Source organism: Lampetra fluviatilis, chromosome 62, assembly GCF_964198595.1.
Source record: "Lampetra fluviatilis chromosome 62, kcLamFluv1.1, whole genome shotgun sequence".
NCBI classification, from domain to species: Eukaryota; Metazoa; Chordata; class Hyperoartia; order Petromyzontiformes; family Petromyzontidae; genus Lampetra; species Lampetra fluviatilis.
Genome location: NC_136336.1, coordinates 5,573,530 through 5,596,784, shown reverse-complemented (window position 1 = coordinate 5,596,784; position 23,255 = coordinate 5,573,530). Strand labels below are relative to the sequence as shown.

Here is a 23,255-nt window from a genome sequence, read left to right as displayed (position 1 = left end):
TTAAGACTCGGTGATGCTTTCCTGCTCAAATATGTTATAAAAACCCTATGAGTGTTATCCCTTTCAACAGCGGTCCCCAACCTTTTTGGCATCAGGGACCCCTTTTGTGGAAGACAATTTTTTCACGGACCGGCGGGGGGGGGGGGGGGTTCATCATTGGGTCTTTCCCCCTTTTCAAAGAAGCTCTCCAGCGACGTTTGTTTTTTACTCATTTTGGCCAGGATTAGCTTGTGGGCTTACCAAAACTGTGACTGACAAGTGCGCAGTGCAGGGAAGAGGCGCGGACGGAAGTGGTCAACAATAAAATAATGGCGGCGGGCCACGCACGGACTCACCACTCACCTCCTGCTGTGCAGCCCGGTTCCTAACAGGACACGGACCGGTACCGGTCCGCGGCCCGGGGGTTGGGGCCCCCTGCCTTTGAACATTCATACAACTGTAGCGGAGTATTGTGAGTAACCAATGAGGGGGCGAACAGAAGGAGGTGTGAGCGGGTTGACAGTCAAGGACGACGTAACACCACTGGTGGTGTAAGAGGCACCTTCGGGAACAAAGGCGGGTCCGAGCTGGGGGGAGGAGCCGCCCGAGGGGTTCTTAAGGGGGACTCCGTGACGAAGGCGTGGTCGTCATAGGGAGCCAGGGTAAGGATCTGCTGCAGAGGGTCTCTCCCTCCTCGTCGCGGAGCGGTGTTGGCTGAACCCCCACTCTGGGTAGACGAGTGAGAGAGCCCGAGGGATAGCCGAGGGTAGGGTCCCGTAGTATTCAGCAAGGGTCGGCTGGAAGAGGGTCTTTTTCTCCTCGTTGCAGAGCGGTGTTGGCTGAACCCCCGCTCCGGGCAGACGAGTGGGAGAGCCAAGGGGATAACCGAGGGTAGGGTCCCGTAGTATTCAGTAAGGGTCGGCTGGAAGAGGGTCTCTTTCTCCTCGTTGCAGAGCGGTGTTGGCTGAACCCCCGCTCCGGGCAGACGAGTGGGAGAGCCAAGGGGATAACCGAGGGTAGGGTCCCGTAGTATTCAGTAAGGGTCGGCTGGAAGAGGGTCTCTTTCTCCTCGTTGCAGAGCGGTGTTGGCTGAACCCCCGCTCCGGGCAGACGAGTGGGAGAGCCAAGGGGATAACCGAGGGTAGGGTCCCGTAGTATTCAGTAAGGGTCGGCTGGAAGAGGGTCTCTTTCTCCTCGTTGCAGAGCGGTGTTGGCTGAACCCCCGCTCCGGGCAGACGAGTGGGAGCGGCCCGAGGGATAGCCGAGGGTAGGGTCCCGTAGTATTCAGCAAGGGTCGGCTGGAAGAGGGTCTCTCTCTGCTCGTCGCAGAGCGGTGTTGGCTGAACCCCCGCTCTGGGCAGACGAGCGAGAGAGCCGAAGGGGTAGCCGAGGGTAGGACCCAAATAGTATTTAGTGTCCAGGGTAAAGGACCGAGATAGAGTGAACCTACGCTGGTGTGAGCGTAGGATGTCGAGTGCGACGGTGATTCAATAAACGGCAACAGCCCTTGTAGTATTTCTCGTCTCCACGTGGTTCGACTGCACAACACGAGTGTTAGACGCAACATCCGGGTGTCGTTTTTATTCTCGACTTTTATTGCTTTCAGCATTGTACAGTATAACGTCGCATATCCGACCTTCACATATCCGTCCATGCATAAGTGCCCCGGTGAGGTGGATATGCGGGTTTGTACTGTAACACATTGAACAGTTATTCACATGCTCTTGTAAAATAAGGTACGTTTTTGTCCACGTCGAGCCAAAATGAACGTAGGTTCGTGAGGTTTTAATATCTTTAAATTGGATACATCTTGATTTATAAACAATATACACAGGGACTCCTCTACTTACGAATAAGTAAGGTTCCAGAGGTCTGTTCGTAAGTCGATTTATTAGTAAGTCCAACTTTACTCATGTCGCTTCCAAACACGTACGGCTTGTACACTAAACATGGAGAATGGCTTTAAAAGTTGTATAAGCTCCTGTAAATGTATATGGCATTGGCTCTTTACGATCTGCAGATGTAGATGCCACTGGTTCTTCATGTGCTACAGATGTCGATGGCACTGGTTCTTCATGTTCTGCAGATATAGATGCCACTGGTTCTTCACGTTCTACAGATGTCGATGCCACTGGTTCTTCACGTTCTACAGATGTAGATGCCACTGGCTCTTCATGTTTTGCAGATGTAGATGCCACTGGTTCTTCACATTCTGTAGATGTAGATACCACTTGTTCTTCACGTTCTACAGATATAGATGCCACTGATTCTTCATATTCTGCAGATGTAGATGCCACTGGTTCTTCACGTTCTACAGATGTAGATGCCACTGGTTCTTCACGTTCCACAGATAAAGATGCCACTGGTTCTTCACGTTCTACAGATAAAGATGCCACCACCACCATTTATTGTACGGCAGTTGAACTTACGACTCTCGGTCCGAACAGGCAACTGGACATATGGACAGCTTTGTTCCTATCTCTGAAAGTTCGTAAGTCGAATGTTCATAAGTAGAGGAGTCCCTATAACTCAATTACTGTATTTGTACATTTTGTATAATAATAAACTCAATACTTATGCAGAGTAAACATCGTTCGAACTCAACCGTTGACCAATTGTTTGGCGAAGCATCCAAGGTTGAAATGTTACCGCGTGAGTTTCCCTCTCGCGCCCTGTGCTCCATGTCGCTCTCTCCGGTGTGACTTCGTGTCATCGTCGTCGTTGTTGTTGTAACCGCGTTTCGTTCGGCTCACGCGATGTCCGACGTTTCGCACCACTGGCTGGGGAGGGGGGGGCTTCTTCAGGGAAACAGGCTGCCCAAGTCCACCTACTCTCCCTTAACATTCAATTAGAATAAATCGCTATATGTCCATTATTCTAGCTTTAAAGAAAATATCAGTCTTGGAAAGTGCCTATTAACGTTTGGCAGGATGCACATTCCTTTCTCTCTTTCTGCCAATTATTGCCTGGAGGCAGTTTTATCCAACCCCCCCCCCCATCATTGGTGACAACTTAAAACGGGTGGCAGCTGCTGTGGGCGTTTTTTAGAAGCGACATCGCCACACACACACACGTGTTGAGATGTCCCTCTTGATAAACTCCACGCGCAGCGCAACCTCCGATGTAGTGTAGCAGGCACAACCATTATTGCCTGCAGCAGGCTACTGAATGCCTCTGTAGCTTCTTCTGGAAGGAGCTCCCAGGATGTGGAGTGAAACGTCAGACGTCGCGCCGTACAACACGCGGCGCACCGGAGAAGCGTCCGTCTTCACATCCCTCCCACGAGTGGAGGCCGATGACACGGTCTGCAAGGATCGCGAAACTGTTTTCCGGCAACCCTGCCCGAGCGAAATTACTCCGACGTACAGCTCTCCACGTAAACGTAATATAATCTCAACTTGATTTGAAGCTTTCGTGACTGCAAGAATCCATACTATTTGGTTGTTTTGATAAAGTCACGCATGTATAAAATAAAATAAATCACGACGTTTCGGACGCAACACAAGCATCCGTCATCAGGTGGGAAAGCAGCCAAATACTCTGTCCCACCTGATGACGGACGCTTGTGTTGCGTCCGAAACGTCGTGATTTCTTTGATTTTATACCTACGTGACTTTACCAAAAGAACCAAAGAGTATATAATCTAAACAGTTATTTTTTTACCAGGTAAGGCCTGGCCACAAATGATAGCCCAACGAAGTGGCTTATCATCATCGCGTGGACATTTATAAGCAGCCAAATTCTCTTAAGCGCGTGACGTTGATTCTTCAATGTGGAGGGGAAAACCGGAGGACCCGGAGAAAAATCCACGCGACCACGGGGACAGAGAGACACGCAAACTCCGAATATACAGCAGGCGTTCAGGGTCAGCATCGAACCCACGACCTCCTGTATACCAGGCGAGGTAGTTAACATCTCGCCACCGTGGCGGTCACAGTATTACTGGGCTGCCAAGAACACGCCTCCTGAGAAATGGCCAGGTTGACCACAGGTGGTTCACAGGTGGTTCACAGGTAGACCACAGGTGATTCACAGGTGGTTCACAGGTGGTTCACAGGTGGCTCACAGGTGGTTCACAGGTGGCTCACAGGTGGTTCACAGGTGGCTCACACGTTAAAGCACTGGTGCAGCTACTACCGGGATCCTGGGTTCGAATCTGTGTCGAGGCCGTGCACCACTAAACCGCGTTTTCAAGCGTAGAAAGCTGATGGCCCTGTTACCCCACGGACGTCACGGTTACATTTGGATTTGCTTCTTTGGTCGTGGATAAATGACAACTCTGAGAATGTCAGCTTTGAACCCCGCCCTCCCCCCTACAAAGTGTGGATAATAAGTGACTTGAGATTTTCGGAAGTAGTTCTGGGAATGTCCCCTTCCTCACACCGTACACTCTGGCACGGGGGGGGGGGGTGTGGCGAATATCCAGAATAGCCGGTGCAGAAATGTAATTTGCATGTGAGGTTTGCAAAGAGGCCAACCTGAGATTTTGCGTGAAATCAAATTGTCACGGTTTGGGAAAAAACGAACTTGTAAATGAAAAAGGGGTAAAATCTAAATTGTTCTTTTTTAACAACATTCTGACCGGCTATTTGACTCCAGATATATTTGTTTTTGCATTAACGCCAAGAAGTGCGATGAATTTTTGGCCTGAAATGGCCATATCGCTGCCGCGGGAATCATTACCTGATGTGAGCTGGCAATCACAGGACCCCGAGAGGTGAAGACGGGTGGGGGGGGAGGCCTTGGTCCAGCAGTGGATAGACCACTGCTAATGACAATGGCGATCTGGCAGAGACACGAGGTCGTGCAATAGAGTTCGTTTCAATTGTCCTCGGGAATGACTTCTCTCCACTTCACCGATTTATAAAAAGTAAAAGGTAAACGCGCAGCTCCTAGCAATGTCTTGGTAATATCACTGCTGGTAGAAAGACCTCCACGAGACGGAGTAACCCCTCTAGTTTGTATTTGGCCTACTTTTCCACGCTGGCCATACGCCTTGGACATCGGTGGTAGTAGCCACACGTTACCCCCGCCACCCCGCGACCTGCCGATCGACTTAACTGTGGTGTGCCCAGTGATCCCGCGGTGGATTTCAGAAACGTGCCCCATCATTCAACGACACGGGACGGCTGAAATCCCCCGCAGCAGGTAAGGGGCAAATCACTCATCACGCGCGCGCGCGCGTACACACACGCGCAGCCTACGCGGAAATCCACATCATGAACAGGTGCGATCCTTGGTGGTGGAAGATGTTGTTTATCCGTCCGCGGCTGCAGTCGAGCGTGAAGAAGAGCGTCGCGTCGGCCTCCACGGACAGGCTTCCCCGCAGGCTGATGGTGCTCCACTGGCTGCCCTCCATCACTCGCCCAGCGACCTGCTGCAGGAGGGGCGCAACGGGTCCCCGGCCCTGCAGCTGCAACGGCGGCTCGCTCTGCAGCCCGCGCAGCGACAGGCGCACCGTCTCGCACGAGTGGATCAGCCGCAGGTGGAACGAGACGCTCACCGCGCCGGCCGCCGCCAGCCGGAAACGCTGTCCCGAGTGGCGCCCCTCCGACTCCAGCAGCACTTGGCCCCCGTCGGGCGCCGCCACCGTCCGGAAGCGCAGGGCCTTGTTCCGCACGGCGCCGGTGCCCACGCCGGACTTGTCCAGGGCGGCCGAGAGGACGGCGGCGGCGGAGCCCGGCACCCACAGGAGGCTGGCAACGCTCACGCCGGACGCGTCGCCGAAGAGGCGGACGCTGCAGTGCTGCGACGTCGCCACGTCGAAGCTCAGCTGGTCGCCCGCCCGCACCTCCACGGCGCCGGCGGCCGACACGGCCGTGTCGCGGTAGGTGACGCCCGGGAAGTAGACGCGCGTCACCTCCTCGCTCTCCCCGGCGCTGCCGTTGCGGCTCACGTGAACGCCCAGCGAGTAGCCGTCGCGGATGCAGCCGTGGCCGACCGAGTAGAGCGCCTGCCGGTAGGCGAACTTGACGACGCCTGCCTCCGAGAAGGTGAACGCCGCGCAGTCGTGGTTCACCGTGATCACGTAGGGGTCCGACACCTGCGACACCTTAAAGGAGGGGCGGTAGTTGGAGTTGTAGTGGGCCGCCGTGTTGGTGTGCGCGTGCAGGGACACGGCCCCGGTGTCGTGCGACAGCCACAGGAAGCTGAGCGAGCCCGGCAGGAGGTCCGGGTGGGCGTACTCTCCGCCGCTGCGCTCGCAAGGCTGCCCCGGGCTTCTCAGGTAAACCGAGAACTGGTGGCCGGGCTCCAGCTCGGCCGTGGAGCTCAGGGACGCGCTCCGCCGGAAGCGCTTGTCGTCCTCCGTCGGCTCGATCCTGGCCGCCACGAGCTCGTCGCGGTGCCCGCCGCTGCGGTTCAGCCTCAGCGACACCTGCAGGAAGCCGCGGCAGCTGTGCTTGGCCGCCACGTTGAGGTCGGCCCACACCAGGCCGTGCTGCCCGAACGCGACGGATCGCCCGCCGACCACCTGGATTTGGGCGAAGCCGAGCAGCGACTCCGTCTCCCGGGTGGGCGCGACGCGCAGAGCGATCCCTTCGCCGCCCGGCATCAGCTCCGAGAGGTTGGCGGGCCTGTCGCGGGGCGGCGGCAGCTCCACGGAGCCGACCCACGCCGCCGCCAGTTTGCCGGGGCCCGGCAGGCAGGAGGTGTCGGCGTCGGTCGTGCAGGGGCTCAGCATCAGCCCGTCGGGGCAGCCGGAGCACGCCTGGCACTCGCCCGTCTCGTAGCCCAGGTAGTAGCCGTCGGCGCAGAGCGACGACTCGTCGTCGTCGTCGTCGTGAGAGATGATGATGCCCACGCAGCGGTACCCTCCTGCCAAGGGTCGGAGGAGGGGAGAGGTCACAAAAAACTAAGAACAAAGATCGTCCGTGTAGCCTTTACAGACTGTAGGGGCAAGTGCTGTTAGCGAGCACCTATGGAGGCCGGCACGGCACACGACGGGGTGGGTGGCCAACACCACGCCCGGCTGCCTTTGTCTCCCTAGTGATGTTTACACACCGCACCGGGTACTCATTTGAGGCTGAGTCGACCAAGGGGAAATCCAGGACCGGTTCAGATAATCGTCACCGGTGTTGGCCGTGAGCGGTTATCGAACCTGGGACGCCGGGTTCGTAGTGCAGCGTAGCGCTAACCGCTACACCACTCCCCACGTGCACGCACGCATGCACGGGTCAGAGAGTGAAGCAGAGGTCGCAAACGGGTTTTGATTCCTTACCCGTACCCGTACCCGGCCGCACCAGGGTCGCAAACGGGTACCCGTACCCTACCCGATACCCGGCTACCCGTACCCGGCCGGGTATTGGGTAGGGTACGGGTACGAGTACCCGATTGCGACCTCTGGGATGAAGCCATGTTGCAGGCGTGGGTGGGTTGATTCTAGGAACTTGAATTGTGAGAAGAGACAAGACGTTGGGAAATGAGTGACAAACAGTCACTCACCAGTGACTCACGGCCTACCCGTACCCGGCCGCACCAGGGTCGCAAACGGGTACCCGTACCCGTACCCGGCCGAGTACGGGTAGCCGGGTATCGGGTAGGGTACGGGTATCGGGTACCCGGTAGCGACCTCTGGAGTGAAGGCACGTGGGGGGGGGGGGGGTGAGGATGGCGTATGCCACTTTGCTGCGTCCGTTGCTCGTCTGCCGACTCCACTTCCATCGATTTCAGATTCATGGAACTGCTACTGGGATTGCGGCCGTGGCACGACGGTCCGCGCGCTCTTTGGCCCGAGTTGACGCCACGTGTCTTCGTTGGGCGTATTCTCACGACGTTTCGGCCACAAGGACGGCTGCTTGCGTTGTGGCCGAAACGTCGTGAGAATTATTTTATTACGTTTTATTTTTATTATTTCCCTTCTACGTGACTTTACCGAAAGAACAAAGGAGAGGCAATAATGACCCTGCGTGTCGGAATTAGGTCTGGGTTCGGTGCGAAATTAAATATGTAATACACAACACACGATAGTCATTAAAGTTTTTTTTTGTTTACGTGTGGAGAGACAAATATGGGAAACAGATGTTGTGTATTCATTTCCATCCTCCTCAACCACGCATTGTTATCATTTAGTATTTTCTTATAATGTGTGTTCATTATCGTCCCAGTGACAATCCTAACGTTAAGCGAAATGCACGACCTCCCGTATACCAGGCGAGGTCGTTAATATCTCGCCACGGCGGTGCACAAAGTGGCTTAGGCCGACGGGGGAGCCCGTCCACGTACAAGGACTACCTCTACTTACGAACGAGTTCGGTTGCAGAGGTACTGTTCGTAAGTCGATTCATTCGTGAGTCCAACTTTACTCCTGTCGATTCCAAACGTGTTGTACGGCGTGTACACTAAACATGGAGAATGGCTGCAAAAATTGTATAATCTCCTGTAGATGTAGATGCCACTGGTTCTTCACGTTCTACAGATGAAGATGCCACTGGTTCTTCACGTTCTGCAGATGTAGATGCCACTGGTTCAACACGTTCTGCAGATGAAGATGCCACTGGTTCTTCACGTTCTGCAGATGTAGATGCCACTGGTTCAACACGTTCTGCAGATGAAGATGCCACTGGTTCTTCACGTTCTGCAGATGTAGATGCCACTGGTTCAACACGTTCTACAGATGAAGATGCCACTGGTTCTTCACGTTCTACAGATGTAGATGCCACTGGTTCTTCTCATTCTGCAGATGTAGATGCCACCACTGCCATCTATTGCGTGGCGATTGAACTTAACGACTCTCGGTCCGAACGGGCAACTGGACATATGGACAGCTTTGTTCGTATCTCTAAAAGTTTGTAAGTCGAATGTTCGTAACTAGAGGAGTCCCTGTACTCCGAGCGCAGACGGGCACTGGCCCTGACCCGGACCGGGCCTCTGACGATAGGGACTCTGCTCCTCTCGAGGAAGATGAATGTGAGATGTCGGAAAGAACTCTGAGTGTAGTGGCATGTTCCGAGGGTGGGTGGGGGTGTCTAGCACCTTTATACCCCAAACCAGAGCCGACCCCAAATCTCGCGGTCACAAATTTGGCGTTGTGGTTCCAGAATATACGGCGTCTCGGTCTTTCCGTCTCATTTGTATTGTTCCCCCCCGCCCCCACCTCTTCTCTATCACCAGTAACGGAATCACACGGAGGAACAGGAAGAGTTCAAACGTTTCGCCGGAGAGCGCGGACGTGAGGAGTGACCGCAAGGGGACGTCCACGGGCAGGGGACGCCGATTTACGTCGAGACCGGCGAAGGCAAAGGGCAGCGCGAGAGCGAGCAAGCGAGCGAGAGGGATCACCCCGCAAGGACTGGGGGAGACGATCATCCAGCAGTGGATAGACAATGGCTGCCGATGATATACTCTTTGGTTCTTTCGGTAAAGTCACGTATAAAGAGAAAGTAATAATTTAAATCATAATTTATTATTAGCACCAAAAAAACGTGCTCCTCGGAGTTGCTGCCCTCAGTGTCATTCCGTAGCAGCCTTGTATACAGCGATCTCTGGGTATAAACTATCTTGTCAAGGGACTATGAACCATCGCGCAAACTCCGGTCATCCTCGCAGCAGCGGCTGTTAGCTATACTCTTTGGCTCTTTCGGTAAAGTCACGTAGGTGAAAAATAAAAAATATACAAATAAATAAAAGTAAATTAAATCACGACGTTTCGATTGCAACACAAGCAATCATCGTCAGGTATAAATGAAATAGAAAACAAACCTAGTAAACTTAGAAATGCAATGCAATACAACACAGAGAGTCGGCTAACATAACAGTCAACACCCTACCTGGTTGATTACGTTCTTCCAGAGAATGCTACATTTGAGAGAGAGATAAAACACAGAACCGGAGACATATAGACAGACACACAAGCAGAGAGAGATAACACAGAGACACACAGAGAGAGACACATACATAGGCACACAGAGAAACCACGCCTCTGTGTCGAGGCCTTAAATAGAGAGAGAGGGGGGGGCGGAGAGAGAGGGGGGGTAGAAAAATTAGCAAGTCAATGAGTGGCACGGAGCCTGCGACAAAAACGACAAAACGACAAAAATGAGGAGAGAGAGAAACACACTAAATCAAATAAACCTAGCAAAATTTCGAAATGTAATGCAGTGCAACAGAGAGTCGGTCAACACACAATTAACGCATAGCCTGGTTGATTACGTTTTTTATTTATTATTTTCTCTTTATACGTGACTTTACCGAAATAACTAAAGAGTAATTCCTGCAGTCACGAAAGCTCCATGTTAAGTTTTGCCGACGATATGGTGGTGGGGTACAAACCTGGCGTGTTCAGGCATTTACCAGCGCAAAACGTTGGGTTCTCCGTGCATTCATCCTTGTCCTGTGAGCAAGGGGGGGGGGAAGAAAATAAACATTGGCATCATCGGAGAAGTCCACTCCGGCCACGCGTGTGCAAAAAGACCGCGTGCTTAAATTTAATTTCCTGGCCCTTCCAAGGGAGGCAAATACATGAGTACATCCTGAATAAATATCCATTGTCGACGAATGTTCAATGTCATGGCAAGAAACGGACAATTGTGGTAGCCAACTGGGAAGAGGGCGCGCTCCCCCAAACACTGGGACCAATCTGCCAATAAATCGTCGAAAAATTTCCAATCTCGAGCATCTAAGTTGCAAAAACTACGGGGCAAGGGAGGAGGCTGACCATCAAACGTGGAACCCCCTTCACCACCTCTCTTCCGGTGGGCATTGATTCTTAAGAGCATTCATGGGGGGCATTTAGGCACTCCTCCCCCCCGTGTTTTTCTCTTCTCCTCCAGGGCTATCGGAGCTTAGGGAGGCACCAGGGAGTTGTCCAGTTTATTGAAACGGTTTATTGAAGCGCGCGGTTTAAGGCAGGTTTCCATTGCACCGTAAATCCGTCATGTTTGGTTAGTGCCGAAGTCAACTCCACCCGTCCATATCCTCTGTGTGTGTATGTAACTGAATCGTCTTGTTACAGAAAGACCTGTTACAGACAGACCTGTTCTTCACCTGAGGACGGCTGCTTGCGTTGTGGCCGAAACGTCGTGAGAATTATTTTATTATGTTTTATTTTTATTATTTTATTATTTCCCTTCTAAGAACCAAGAAGATAAAAAATACTTTTGAACGAAAACAAATATTTGTTTTGGACTTTCTTGTCCTCCAGATAAGTTTCTTTTTTTTTAATTGGGACAGCAACGAGTGCAACATTTGCCCGCGGCAACAAGTCGCGTTGACGCGCGCGGAGTTGCCGTCCTGCGGGAAGTGGCAACTTTGAAACCGCCCGCTCTTCCTGCTCCTGCCGCCGGCCTCCGACAAAGTCAACTGGAGCGGGGAAAAATCTCCGCGAGAAAAGAAAAGAAACCCTCGTCACGAACGCAACCCTCTCGAGACCCCGGGACCACCGGCCGCCAGACCGCATGCCTTCGTCCCTCGAGGATGCTTTTCCCGCAACAGGGAAGAACACACCTTCCGAGTAAACAGGAGGAACGGGGCGAGCGAAATACAGTGCTACCCAAACAGCGAGCCGACGCAATGGATCACCAGTTTCCACTCGCAAGTCCTCCCCCTACCCCCGCCGCCCCCCCCCCATTCCATTCGTTCCTCGGTTTCGCGGTTTCGTCCGTGAAACCTTTTCCCCATCACATGTCCACGCTGCACTTTTCTTTCACGCAAAGTGCATCAGCCTCCTCCTCCTCCTTCCTTGCACTCCGCGCTTTCTCCAAACATCATCGGTCTGCCCGATTCTTATCCCCCCCACCACCACCACCAAGCCTACCCAGACACCCCCCGCCCGCCCGCCTCTGGCTAGATTCCAAAGTAAAACCGCTCTCGCACGCGACGAAATCCCACAACCGCACGACCTTCCGTGACGCAGAGGTTGCCGGTTCCTTCCCTGACGTTGTTCATTTCTGCTCTTAGTTTTTTTTCTTCGGTAAAGTCACGTAGGTATAAAATGAAATAAAATTTTTAAAAAGTAATAATAGGAATAAAATAACTAAAATCACGACGTTTCGGAGGCAACACAAGTCTCCGTCATCAGGTGGGACCGTCACAGCCAGATTTGCTGTATCAAGTGAGGCAGGGATTCCAAGATGCAAGTTCTTAAATACAAGTTAAGGGGGAGGAGGGGGCTTATCAGAATGTGGTAGCCAATGAATGGAACGTATTTGGAGGGGGGGGGCGGGGCTAAAAGAGAACACGAGGTGTACGTGTTTGTGCGCAAGCCCCTGTTGGTGCACATGATAACGTATTGGAAGTTGATCATTGGTTTTTTACCCTTCTATCTGGCAACAAAACTGACACCTTGTTTACAAGGAGTCATGTTTGCATAGACCACAATACCTGCAGCCATAATGCAAACAAAAAACATAACTCTGATAATATATGCACTGTCCTTGAAGTTGATTGGTCCACACATTATAGCTGCAGGTATTGTGGTCTATGCAAACATGACTCCTTGTAAAAAAAGGTGTCAGTTTTGTTTGCCAGATAAGAAGGGTAAAAAAAACAATTATCATATTTTTTACTGGCAAATGAGGTTCCAATGGTGTATTGGAAGTTGTTCATTTCTGCGACGCTGGCGATCGCGCACCCCCTCACCTGGCAAATGCGGTCGGTGCTGCGGCGGCAAGTCTGCAGCTCGGAGAAGCCCGGCTGGCACGACGAGCAGCGGCGGCACTCGGGCGGCATCCGCTGGAAGTCGCAGAACTCCCCGGCGACGCAGGGGGCGCAGTCCGATGGGCGCTCGCCGCCGTCCGCCTCGTAGCCGCGCCCGGCGTGCTGCGTCGCCGCCCGCGGCACCGAGATCGCCGGCAGGCCCGGCATCCCCGGCAGAGACGGCGGGATCCTCAGGAGGCCCGTCGCGTCCTCCGTTCCCGCGAGCGCCGGGTGGGGGAGGTGGTGGTGGTGGTGGCGGTGGTGCTGGGGTCGACCGGCGGAGAGCGGCGGGTCGATGGCCGGCTGCGGCTGCGGGGGCGTTCCCGGGTTGTCCTCCCAGCGCTGTCGGGTTGTTTTGATTGCGAGGGGAGGCCCGGGAGGTGAAACGCGAGGTCCGCCCGGTTTAGGCCGACGATTTGTGGGGCGGCCGCGCTGACCTCACAAACCATTGTCGCGCGAGCTCCGGCCGCCCGTCCTCGCGGCGGCAGAAGCAGGCGCTCGTGTCACACGCGCACACACACACACAAGGTGCTTGCCGCAAGTGAAGCACAATGCGTGGCTGATCTCGTCAAGGAGCATAGACCATCAGGCGAACTCCGCTCATCCTCGCAGCTACTTTTGGCGAACCATCGGACGAAGATGGTGGGGCACCGCATCGCGCGCTTTCAGATGCGCTTCTGCGGCCGTCTGGAACGCTCTTCCTTGCGATTGTTAGGAAGCCACTGGGAGCTATGAACTTTTAAACCATCATCTACATTGAAAGTAATTTCTTTAGAACTGACTTTGTGGTTAGTTTGTTGTCCATCCCCCGCACCTCCGTTTAGCGCGGTTGGCTACGTACGGTGCAAAAGAAGTTCAACGTGCGTACGTACTAATGCATGCGCACGCGTCAGTGCAGAACGTGCGCACGGGCTAGTGGTGGAGGGACAGAACATACCGCTCCTGAACGTGTATCACAATAAACAGACGTTCGCTCCGTAGTTCCTAATGTCTAACAACAACAAACAACACTCCGACGGAGCCCAGGACATTATGCGAGCGCCAATATTTTAACGGGACGTCGTCGGGAGTTTAAAGCGAGTTTCAAGTGACCGTGTCTGGACCCCACCCCGAACTCGGAACGTTCAACGCCGCGTCAATTTCGCGTCGCTCCCCACCTTCGAGGCGTGCCGATGCTGGGTCCTGAGATCGCTCTCTTGCCGCATCAGCCCCTCCAGGTTCGCAAATTGAGCGGCGAGGTGGCGCTGAGCGTCCAGCACCTGCGGGCGATTCACGACAAAAGGAACCTTGTCCTCGACTCCCCAACGCAGAAGAAGAAGCTTCCGGAGATGTATTAAATCTTCATGTAAACAACAGCAGAATGATGGTCCTGGGAGCAATGGAATTGCCGGTGTTTGGGGCGTTCACAGACACACATGCCCACTGTGTCTATGCTGGGTCTGAGTTTCTCTGCTTGAAACTATGGGCCTCTGTGCGAGTCTATGGGTCTCTGTGTGTGAGTCTATGGGTCTCTGTGTGAGCCTTTGGGTCTCTGTGCGAGCCTATGGGTCTCTGTGCGAGCCTATGGGTCACTCTGTGAGTCGATGAATCTCTATGCGAGTCTATTGGTCTCTGCGTTGGTCTGTAGGTCTTCGCGTTAGTCTGTGTGTCTCTATGCAAGTCTGTGGGTTTCTACACGAGTCTGTGGTTCTCTGGGCGAGTCTGTGAGTCTCCGCGTGAGTCTCTATGTGGATCCACTTGAAGCGATGGAATCCCGGGTTTTTAGAGCATTATCAGAGAATGAGTGAACCATGCGAGCTATTTGTCCTTGCTGCAATGCACTTTTGGTGTTGTTGGGCGTTTTTTTTAATGACAACTCAACGCAAGGGGTGGTAGGGGGGGGTTGCAACAGAAACTCCACGGACAACATCCAAGGCTCGGTGCTTCAGGAGTTTAAAGAAAGGGGGGCGGGGGGGGGGGTTGGGCTCTCTACACCACCCACGTGGAGACCTCGAGCGTGAAAGTTTATACGGGGAGGGAAGGATGGGGGGGGAAGGTGACGAACATCAATGGACAAAGGCGGAAGGGGTAGGGGGGAGAGGGAGAGAAGGGAGGGCGGTGGGGGGGGGGGTGTTGTGTGGCTTCTTAACCCTTTCCCGCTCCTCCGAGACGCCTGCCAAGTGGCAGGGTTTCGGTGTCCCGTTCACCTCCGAGTCTCGGAACGCCGCGACCGGCTCAGGGTTAACTCTACTTAGGGAGGCGCAGCGGCGACGCCGATTTCATGAAGACGTCGTTACTCACCGCGGAGAAGCGTAGGGCGGCACGGCCGCCGCCACTCTACGATAGCCGGCGACGAGCAGTTCAACGCGGCCCTCCCGCATGGCCTCGTGGGAGCCTCGGTAAGCGACGAAGTTATTTTATCTGGCTTTTTTTTGTTCTTTTTCCGGTTTCGTTCCGATGACCTGTACACCTACGTGCACGTCATCGGGACGGAATCGGAAGTAAAAAAAAAAGTAACAAAAAAAAGTTTAAAAAAACGGTGACGTTCACGCGTAGCGTCCATCGGAAACGGGAAAGGGGTTAAACATTCCCAGGGCCATCGGTCCCGGACGTCCAGCCGCAGGCGGGGGTACAGGCGGTGCAAAGCGAGCGGGCGCCGTCACCTGCTGCTGCTGCTGCAAGAGGCGCATCTGCTGCTCGTTGAGGCCGTGCGTGATCTTGGCGGCTGCCTCCACCTGCGTCTGCACCAGCGCAAGCAGCTGCTCCTGCCCGTGCACCAGACGCAGGTGCAGGACGAGGGCATCCTCCGAAGCCACCTCGTTCTCGCCTGCCGGGCAGTTCGGGGGGACGGAGCCGGTGGTGCGGAAGGAACGGGGAATGCCCGTCGGGATTACAGAACGGATAGCGCAGGCCACCGTCTCAACAACAACACCAACGCACAGAAAATTTGCATTCAAACTAAACTGTTTTTATGTTTTATTTTACCAGGTAAGGCCCCACTGAGCTATGTAGATTTTTGTCAGGAGCGGCCTGGCCACAAATGGGAGCTCAACGAAGTGGCTTATCGCATGGGAATTTATCGCAGCCAAATACTCTGAACGCGTGACGTCGATTCTAAATGTGTGGGGGGGTGGGGGGGGGAGAAACCGGAGGACCTCGAGAAAAATCTACGGGACCACGGGGAGAGAGAGAGACACGCAAACTCCAAATATACAGCAGCAGGCGTCAGGGTCGGGACCAATCCCACGACCTCCTGCATACCAGGCGAGGTAGTTAACATCTCACCACGGAGAGAGACACGCAAACTCCAAATATACAGCAGCAGGCGTCGAGATCGGGACCAAACCCACGACCTCCTGCATACCAGGCGAGGTAGTTAACATCTCGCCACCGGCGGCGCGTTGTTTATTTGAAACTTTGATGTTAATTCTTTAACTATAACCCTCCACCACCTGACAGGGCCAATAAAATGAAATTGTTCAGCAAAAACGAGAGGAATGTTGACGAGTAGAGCGATGCTGGAGCTTCTGCTGAACTCCTGACGATGCTGGTTGTAATCTCCGACGACAAAAAACGCCGTACAAGTTGTCAACATTTTGCTTGCCGTGAGACGCCTTTGCAATCGGTATATATTGCGGAGTTAGAACATCTCAACACCTCCTGTTTTATTGCCCAGGAAGGGCTGATGCCCATTCTTAATTATCATAATTTTGATACTGCCAAAAAGGTAACCCATAGATATGTTTAGATTCCAATTGGATGGATTTTAAAAAAAAACAAATTGGCAAAAAATTGGATCTTGTTACACTGCCCTAACTGCACACAGCATCTACCAACACCTGTTTGATGCACGTGATGGTCACCCATCCAAGCACTATCCAGGCTCAATCCGGCTTAGCATCCGAAATGTTACGGATCGGGTGTCTTCCGGGTGATTTAAGACACATACTGTACGCATTCTTCACTCATTTTCAGGGTGGGGGGAGGGGCACTCACACCGATGAGACCTAAATCAGTGTGAGTGAGGAGGGCCCCCACCACGCATTATTTGAAACCATTGCGGGGTTTGTGACAGCAGCAGCAGCAGCACCGCCACGACGATGATGATGATGGGGTTGGGTGTTGTCACCATTTGTGTCTTGTCGGGGGCGGGGGCTGCACTGAAGGCCAACAGGGGCCTCCAGTGGCCCCACGGGGGCCTAGCAGTGAACGACACTGGCCTACATGATTACACAGAGCAGTGGCACAAGAGGTGGTTTGCACCACTGTGCTACAGAAGCCGGCGACCCAACCTAATCTCGCTTCATACGAAAACTTCATTTGGAGCTTTCGTGACTGCAGGAATTATATGTCTATATGTCTCTGGTTCTGTGTTTTATCTCTCTCTCAAATTTAGCATTCTCAGGAAGAACGTAATCAACCAGGTAGGGTGTTGACTGTTATGTTATCCGACTCTCTGTTGTATTACATTACATTTCTAAGTAGACTAGATTTTTGTTTCTATTTCATGTATACCTGATGACGATTGTTTGTGTTGTAATCGAAACGTCGTATGCTAGTATTTAATTTATTATTTTCTCTTTATACGTGACTTTACCGAAAAAACCAAAGAGTCGCTTTATTCTTTCAGTGAAGAGCGCCTTTCACTGAGGGCGCTGGGCGTAGTTTAAAAACACGGTGATGGAAGAAAACGATTTAGATGGGAGGGGACGTGCCAGGGTTTTAGGAAGGGGTGACTGACAGAGGGGTAGTTGGGGATGCCGAGAGGGCAGGGGAGGGACGGGAATAAGTGGAGTGGCCCAAGGGGAGGGAATAAGAGGAAGAGTTCAATTCGTGACGACGTCTAATATCGGCAGCGAGCGAAATCTGGGAGCGATCCTTCACCATAACCCACACGGACCACCGCGTTCAGGGGACGCCTTCATCCAGCAGTGGAGAGACCATCTCACCGCCGGTGCACGGGGCACCCGCGGTGGTGGAATTGACGAGGGCTCGCAACTCGCTTCAACGCTTCAGAACACCCTGTGCCTCAACTGACGTCATCACGGAAAAAAAGGCCACGTGTAAACATTTTAAATTCTTTTTTTTTACCCCCCCCTCCCCCCCCCATGTTCTCCCTGCGAGAGTTCAAACGCACGTTTGGGATGGCTGCATGCCTCCAGCTCTGTCTCTTTTATCTCTGAGAGAGAGCGTGCGAGCTGCTTAAATGAAAACAAGCTACGGTGCTCCGGGCTAAAGATTCACCTCCTCGCCTCCCTTCCTCCTCCTCCTCCCACCCCCTCCTCGTCCACCGCAGGGATTCCATGAATGTTCCCTGAATCAAAAATACATTCTCTGATATTTCCGTAAATGTTCGTATGATTATTATTATTATTGCGTTTGTTCAAACAGATAAGGGCTCGCTGAGTCCCATGACTCTTTCTCCGGAAGGATCTTGTCAAGTTTTTTTGTGGCGATCGCTACGGACGATTCCGATTGGCTAATGTTGCGGGTCATGTTTGCAAAATGACAAACGTTTGGCCCTTTGACTACCAGTGCAACGTCCGCTGTGAAGCACACGGTGACCCACGGTCTGTGAATTTGGCGGTGGTGCAGTGTGGGATCACGTGACACGTTGCTTTGGGAATGGTTCGTATCGTGGGGGGCAGTGTGAGATCACGTGACCCACGGTCTGCGAATCGGCGGTTGCGAAGCGTGGGATCACGTGACCCACGGTCTCGCTCTGGTGACCGCAGCAGTCACGTTGCTCCCTGCTGCCACCTTCATTTTCCGTCGACGGAGGGAGGCCACCGCGCCCCGTCCGGGGCAGTTTGGCGCCAAGGGCCGCTCGAACCTCCTCTAAACCCCCCCACCCTCACCGGGCCTCACGTCACACATGAGCGTGACCCCCGGCGATCCGGTGGATCCGAAGTCGGCGGCGGACGAGGCCGACGAAGCGGAAACGAGCTCGGCGTGCGGCCCCGGCAGAAGCGAGGCGGTCCGGCGGGGGCTGCCCCCGCTGCCCCCGCTGCCCCCCGCTGCCGGCGTGCTGCCCCTCCGCCCTCCGCTGCTGTTCAGCGCCTGCGGGAGAATTGGCAATAAAAATTAACCCGTAAAACAACTTTTTCACTATATGCATGGCGGCTAGAGTCCTCTCGTCCTCTGGCTTGAGATGGCTGCCATCTATGGGTAAGATGAATGCCTGCCACCATTAAGCAATTGGTAATTAAATATCTTTTTTTTTTCCTAAAAAGTGTAAAATGTTTGAAAAAAATTTTCACGAAAATTAATTGTCAGGCACAACGAGTCTGTGTGGAAAATGTCAGCTCGATTGGATCACGGGAAGTGGGTTAAAAACGACCGAAAGATTTGCACGGTCGTAAGCGCGCAAGCAAGCAAGCAAGTGAACTTAATATAAAGGATTTAAAAAACGCCGGCGCTGTCAGTGGAAAGGCGCGCAAACGCTCGCGATGCTGGTTTTGCTTCTTCGGATTTGTTTGTTTTCTTCAACAGAGCAAAGGGCTAGAGAGAGAGAAGAGCAGAGCCGGGATTTATGAATTGGAAGGTCGCACTCACGGTGAGCATGACGATAATTAATATCACTGGTCAACAAAAAAAAAGTTTTTTTCTGGCCTGGACTTTTGCAGCTGTTTTAGACTAATTTCAGGGTGCTGATTCCAAAATCTGATCTCAGATTTGCTCTATCACATCTAATTTTTATGCTATCGGCATACCCCATTTTCATTGATTTTACCTGAAATTAACTCTGTCACTTATGATTGCAAGTTGTTGCGAGTCAGTGACTGCTTTAGCGTTAAAATATGGTGCTGTATTTTTAGGATAGTGTGGTTTATAATATCATTTTATGTCGATATCCACATTTATTTAATATTTTTCTTCTGCAGTTTTTATTGAAAATGCAATATTTGATATCTCAAAAACCTGATGTGATAGACAAAAACTGATGCCAGATTTGGAATCAGCACCACAAAATTACATAAAAACCGTTGGAATACCTTATGCCAGAAAAAGTGTGTTGACCAGTGTTATCAGAGTATGTTTTTTGTGTATTCCTCACCTTTTTCGATTTAAAGCTTTCGTGACTGCAGGGATTCATCTTCTTGGTTCTTTCGGTAAAGTCACGTAGAAGGGAAGTAATAAAATAATAAAAATAAAACATAATAAAATAATTCTCACGACGTTTCGGCCACAACGCAAGCAGCCGTCCTCAGGTGAAGACCAGGTCTGTCGGGGAGACAGCGTCTGAATGAATAAGACAGCGTCTGAATGAATGACGTTGTCTCCCCGACAGACCTGGTCTCCACCTGAGGACGGCTACTTGCGTTGTGGCCGAAACGTCGTGAGAATTATTTTATTATGTTTTTTTTTCATTATTGTATTACTTCCCTTCTACGTGACTTTGCCGAAAGAATCAAGAAGATGAATCCCTGCAGTCACGAAAGCTTTCAATCGAAATTTAACCTACCTTAAAACCGTTGGAATACCTTATGCCAGAAAAAGTGTGTTGACCAGTGTATTTCCTCACCTGCTCTCTCAGCGCCGTGTCGCCGTGTGGGCCGAGTCCGGCTCTCCCTCCACCGGAGCAGACACTCGATGCCTTTGCAGGTCCCAGCGGCAGCCAGATCGTCCGCAGGGTGTGGCCAGCTGCCCGCCGACTCTGCGAAATCACGGCAAAAGCGGCATTCGGTGGTGCGCTTTCAACGGGCGCTATGAGGCCGCGCTCATTATGAGTTCGTGCTCATCGCACGCACAAAGAGCTTGACGCCAAGGCCGTAGCCATGGAGTCAACATTGTGGGGGAGCAAATCTTCCAGGGGGTCCCAACCAAGAAAAATATCTAAATTTGAAAACTAATTTCCTGCCATTTCCTGCCTAAATTATTTAAAAATTCACTTACACATGGGATGGACTTTATTTATTTTTACAATAATGTCTAATCGTGTATTGTATTGCATTGCTCTGTTTTTACTTTTTTACCATTTCTTGTTTCATTGTATGATATGGCAGAGATTAGGGATTTATAAAGTACAACCATAACCACAATCATATGAACATAAATCTACGCATTGATTTATATGAAGACAAGTCCAGATATTGTGGCCAAGGTTTAGCAAATTGTTCTTTTTATTTACATGGCATAGCAATTATTATAACTTTTTTATATTTTATAGCAATATATTTTGGGGGGGACATTTTGAGCATATTTGAATATTGGGGGAGATGTGTGTCCCCCCCAATATATATATTATAATTATGGCCTTGCTTGACGCAAATGAACCACGACACATGGCTGATATCATCAAGAAGCAAACGCCATCAGGCGAGCTCCGGTCATTCTCACAGCAGCGGCTTTTGGCTGGCCAACGAACAAAGACGTAGGTCACTGCATCGCACGGCGCTTCGAGGTGCACTTCTGCGGGCCGTCTGGAACGCTCTTCCTTCTGATATTAGGAAGCTGCTGGAGCTACGCACTTTTTAAATCGTCAAGATTTAAAAATCATTTCTTTAGAAATTAGTTTTGTGTGCTTAGTTCGTTGTCCTTCCTCCGCACCTCTGATTTGCACGGTCGGCTGCGTACGGCGTGAAAGAAGTTCAACGCACGGACATACACACACGCATGGCAGAGGTGCATTATGGATGTAACAATTCAACTCCCACCCAGAACACGTGAATCGTCGCCACTCAGGATTGCAATTGTATTTTTTTTCTCTTTTTTCTCTCCCTCTCTCGGTAGCCGGCGGCAGTTGAAGCAATCAAGCGGCGAGTTTCTCAAATCGCCCCAAGTGGCGGTGCCGCATCCTCCACGCGCTCAATAGTTGTCCGGCCGGCACGACAAAATCTCGGCCGGCAATTCCAGAGGTGGGGGGGAAAAGGCTCACCGCGACCGTGAGCGGTACCCTCCAGGAAGCCTGCGCCGTGGTGGTATGGGGCGTGGTGGTGGTGGTGGTGAGCGGTGGTGGTGGTGGCGCACTCGGCACCGTGGCAGGGGACCGCCGGCTGTCTCGGCTGGGGGCAGTTGGGGCCCTGGCAGGAGTTTCTTCCCTCCGACGGCCACGGCATGAGCAGCAGTCGCGGCAGGAGCAGCGGCAGCAGGCGAACCACTGCCACCTTGGTCATGGTCTCTCCACCTCCTTCTCCTCGCAAGAGCAGCACTCTGCAAAAAAACAACAACAAAAATCAGTGGGAGAGAGGGCGGTGGGGGGAGAATTGAATTTGTATCAGGCCCTATTTGAAACAATTAAACTATTTTTATTTTAGCAGGTAAAGTCCCACTGAGCTGTTTCGTTGTTTTTTTCAGAAGCAACCTGCTTATCACAAATTGTAGCACAAAGAAGTGGGCGCATCATCATCATGTGGAAATTCATAAGCAGCCAAATACTCTAAAACGCGCGACGTTGATTCTAAATGTGGAAGGAAAAACCGGACCACCCGGAGAGAAATCAACGCGATCACGGCGAGAGAGAAAGAGACACGCAAACTCCAAATATACAGCAGCAGGCGTCAGGGTCGTTATCGAACCCACGACCTCATGCATACCAGGCGAGGTAGTTAACATCTCGCCTGTGGTATGTGAAGTACCGCCTCCAACTCTTCTCCACTCTCTGGCCTCTCTGTGCGCTGTGACGATGGGCCATTGTGCAAGACGTCCTCGCTTGTTAAACTATTTCAAGGCCGCGGCCGTGTTAACTGACAAATGTTCTGCCACACCGGTGCAGATATTAGAACCTGATCCGTGCTCACAGCCGGTCATTGGCAGCACTCCTTAGAGCTGGAACGATTCGTCAATTAAGTCACGCAATCAATTCAACTCTGTAATCTGCAATGAAGAAGAGGCATTGCTTGAAACATAACCGATTATATATATTTTAGTTGAACACGTAGGCTTTCGCGACCAATATTATTCATAATATAGGTTTTTTGGGTCAGATCGCGTTATTTATAAATGTGTCGTAACCCTCCGCCACCCGACACGGCCAATCAGCAAAAAAAAAGTGTCACGTTGACAAAAGACAAATAGTTCACTACTTTAGCCCACTGGGGTGTTGAAGAGTGAATGCACAACATTTACAATGTTTTGAGTACGACGTTTCGCTGGTAATTATATCCAGCATCGTCGGGCAATTCGCCAGAATCGGGTGGTGGAGGGTTACGACACATTTATAAATAACGCGATCTGACCCAAAAACCTATATTATCAGTATATACATTTTCATTTTCTCCCCTTTATGGCAGAGTTCATGTGCCGCACACACGGCTCACGCAGTGTCACGAGAAATTATGAGTTTTTTTTGTCCATGGGTAGATGACTCGCCCACCCCACGTCCCCCCAACTCGAAGGCAGGAAACCCCCGCTGCAAGTCACGCCCAGCGTGACGCGGCCGACGACGCGAACGGCATCGTCCATCGCAGCGCATCCAAGAGCGTTTCTTTCTTTCCCAGCTTTTTCCGCGTCGAACGGATCATGGGAAGAGTGACCCATTGCTTAAATAACACTGGTCAACAAAAAAAAAAACATTTTTTTCTGGCCTGGACTTTTGCAGCTGTTTTAGACTAATTTCAGGGTGCTGAGTCCAAATCTGATCTCAGATTTGCTCTATCACATCTCATTTTTATGCTATCGGCATACCCCATTTTCATTGATTTTACCCGAAATTAGCTCTGTCA

The 23,255-nt window shown here is 52.0% G+C and overlaps 2 protein-coding genes across 2 annotated transcripts in view; both read right to left on the bottom strand.

Annotated features, from left to right (window-relative positions):
- The window catches only part of LOC144951398 (uncharacterized), a 493,651-nt gene extending 471,845 nt beyond the window's left edge, over positions 1-21,806 (bottom strand). The window contains exons 1-2 of the mRNA XM_078881637.1: positions 21,470-21,806; positions 20,117-20,248 (exon numbers count right to left, since the gene is read on the bottom strand). Of these exons, the coding sequence (XP_078737763.1) occupies positions 20,117-20,248; positions 21,470-21,707 (370 nt within the window). The 5' untranslated portion in view covers positions 21,708-21,806. The remainder of the gene's footprint in view (positions 1-20,116; positions 20,249-21,469) is intronic.
- On the bottom strand, positions 1,554-19,155 carry LOC144951380 (uncharacterized). Its single transcript, XM_078881618.1, has 7 exons — positions 19,147-19,155; positions 18,450-18,651; positions 15,255-15,418; positions 13,770-13,871; positions 12,556-12,954; positions 10,249-10,309; positions 1,554-6,795 (listed from the first exon to the last, which is right to left on the bottom strand). Exons 1-7 carry the CDS (start codon positions 19,153-19,155, stop codon positions 5,180-5,182), a joined length of 2,553 nt encoding a protein of 850 aa, XP_078737744.1. The 3' UTR covers positions 1,554-5,179.
- Positions 21,807-23,255: the final 1,449 nt, after the last annotated feature.

Bases quoted from the DNA above. Each gene is read 5' to 3' on its own strand.
- LOC144951380 (XM_078881618.1), bottom strand. The intron at 15,419-18,449 runs GTGAGGGTGGGG...ACTGCCCGGCAG, and splicing joins CATGTGTGACGTGAGGCCCG to GCGAGAACGAGGTGGCTTCG. The intron at 13,872-15,254 runs GTGACGGCGCCC...AATCGCCCGCAG, and splicing joins TCTTGCAGCAGCAGCAGCAG to GTGCTGGACGCTCAGCGCCA.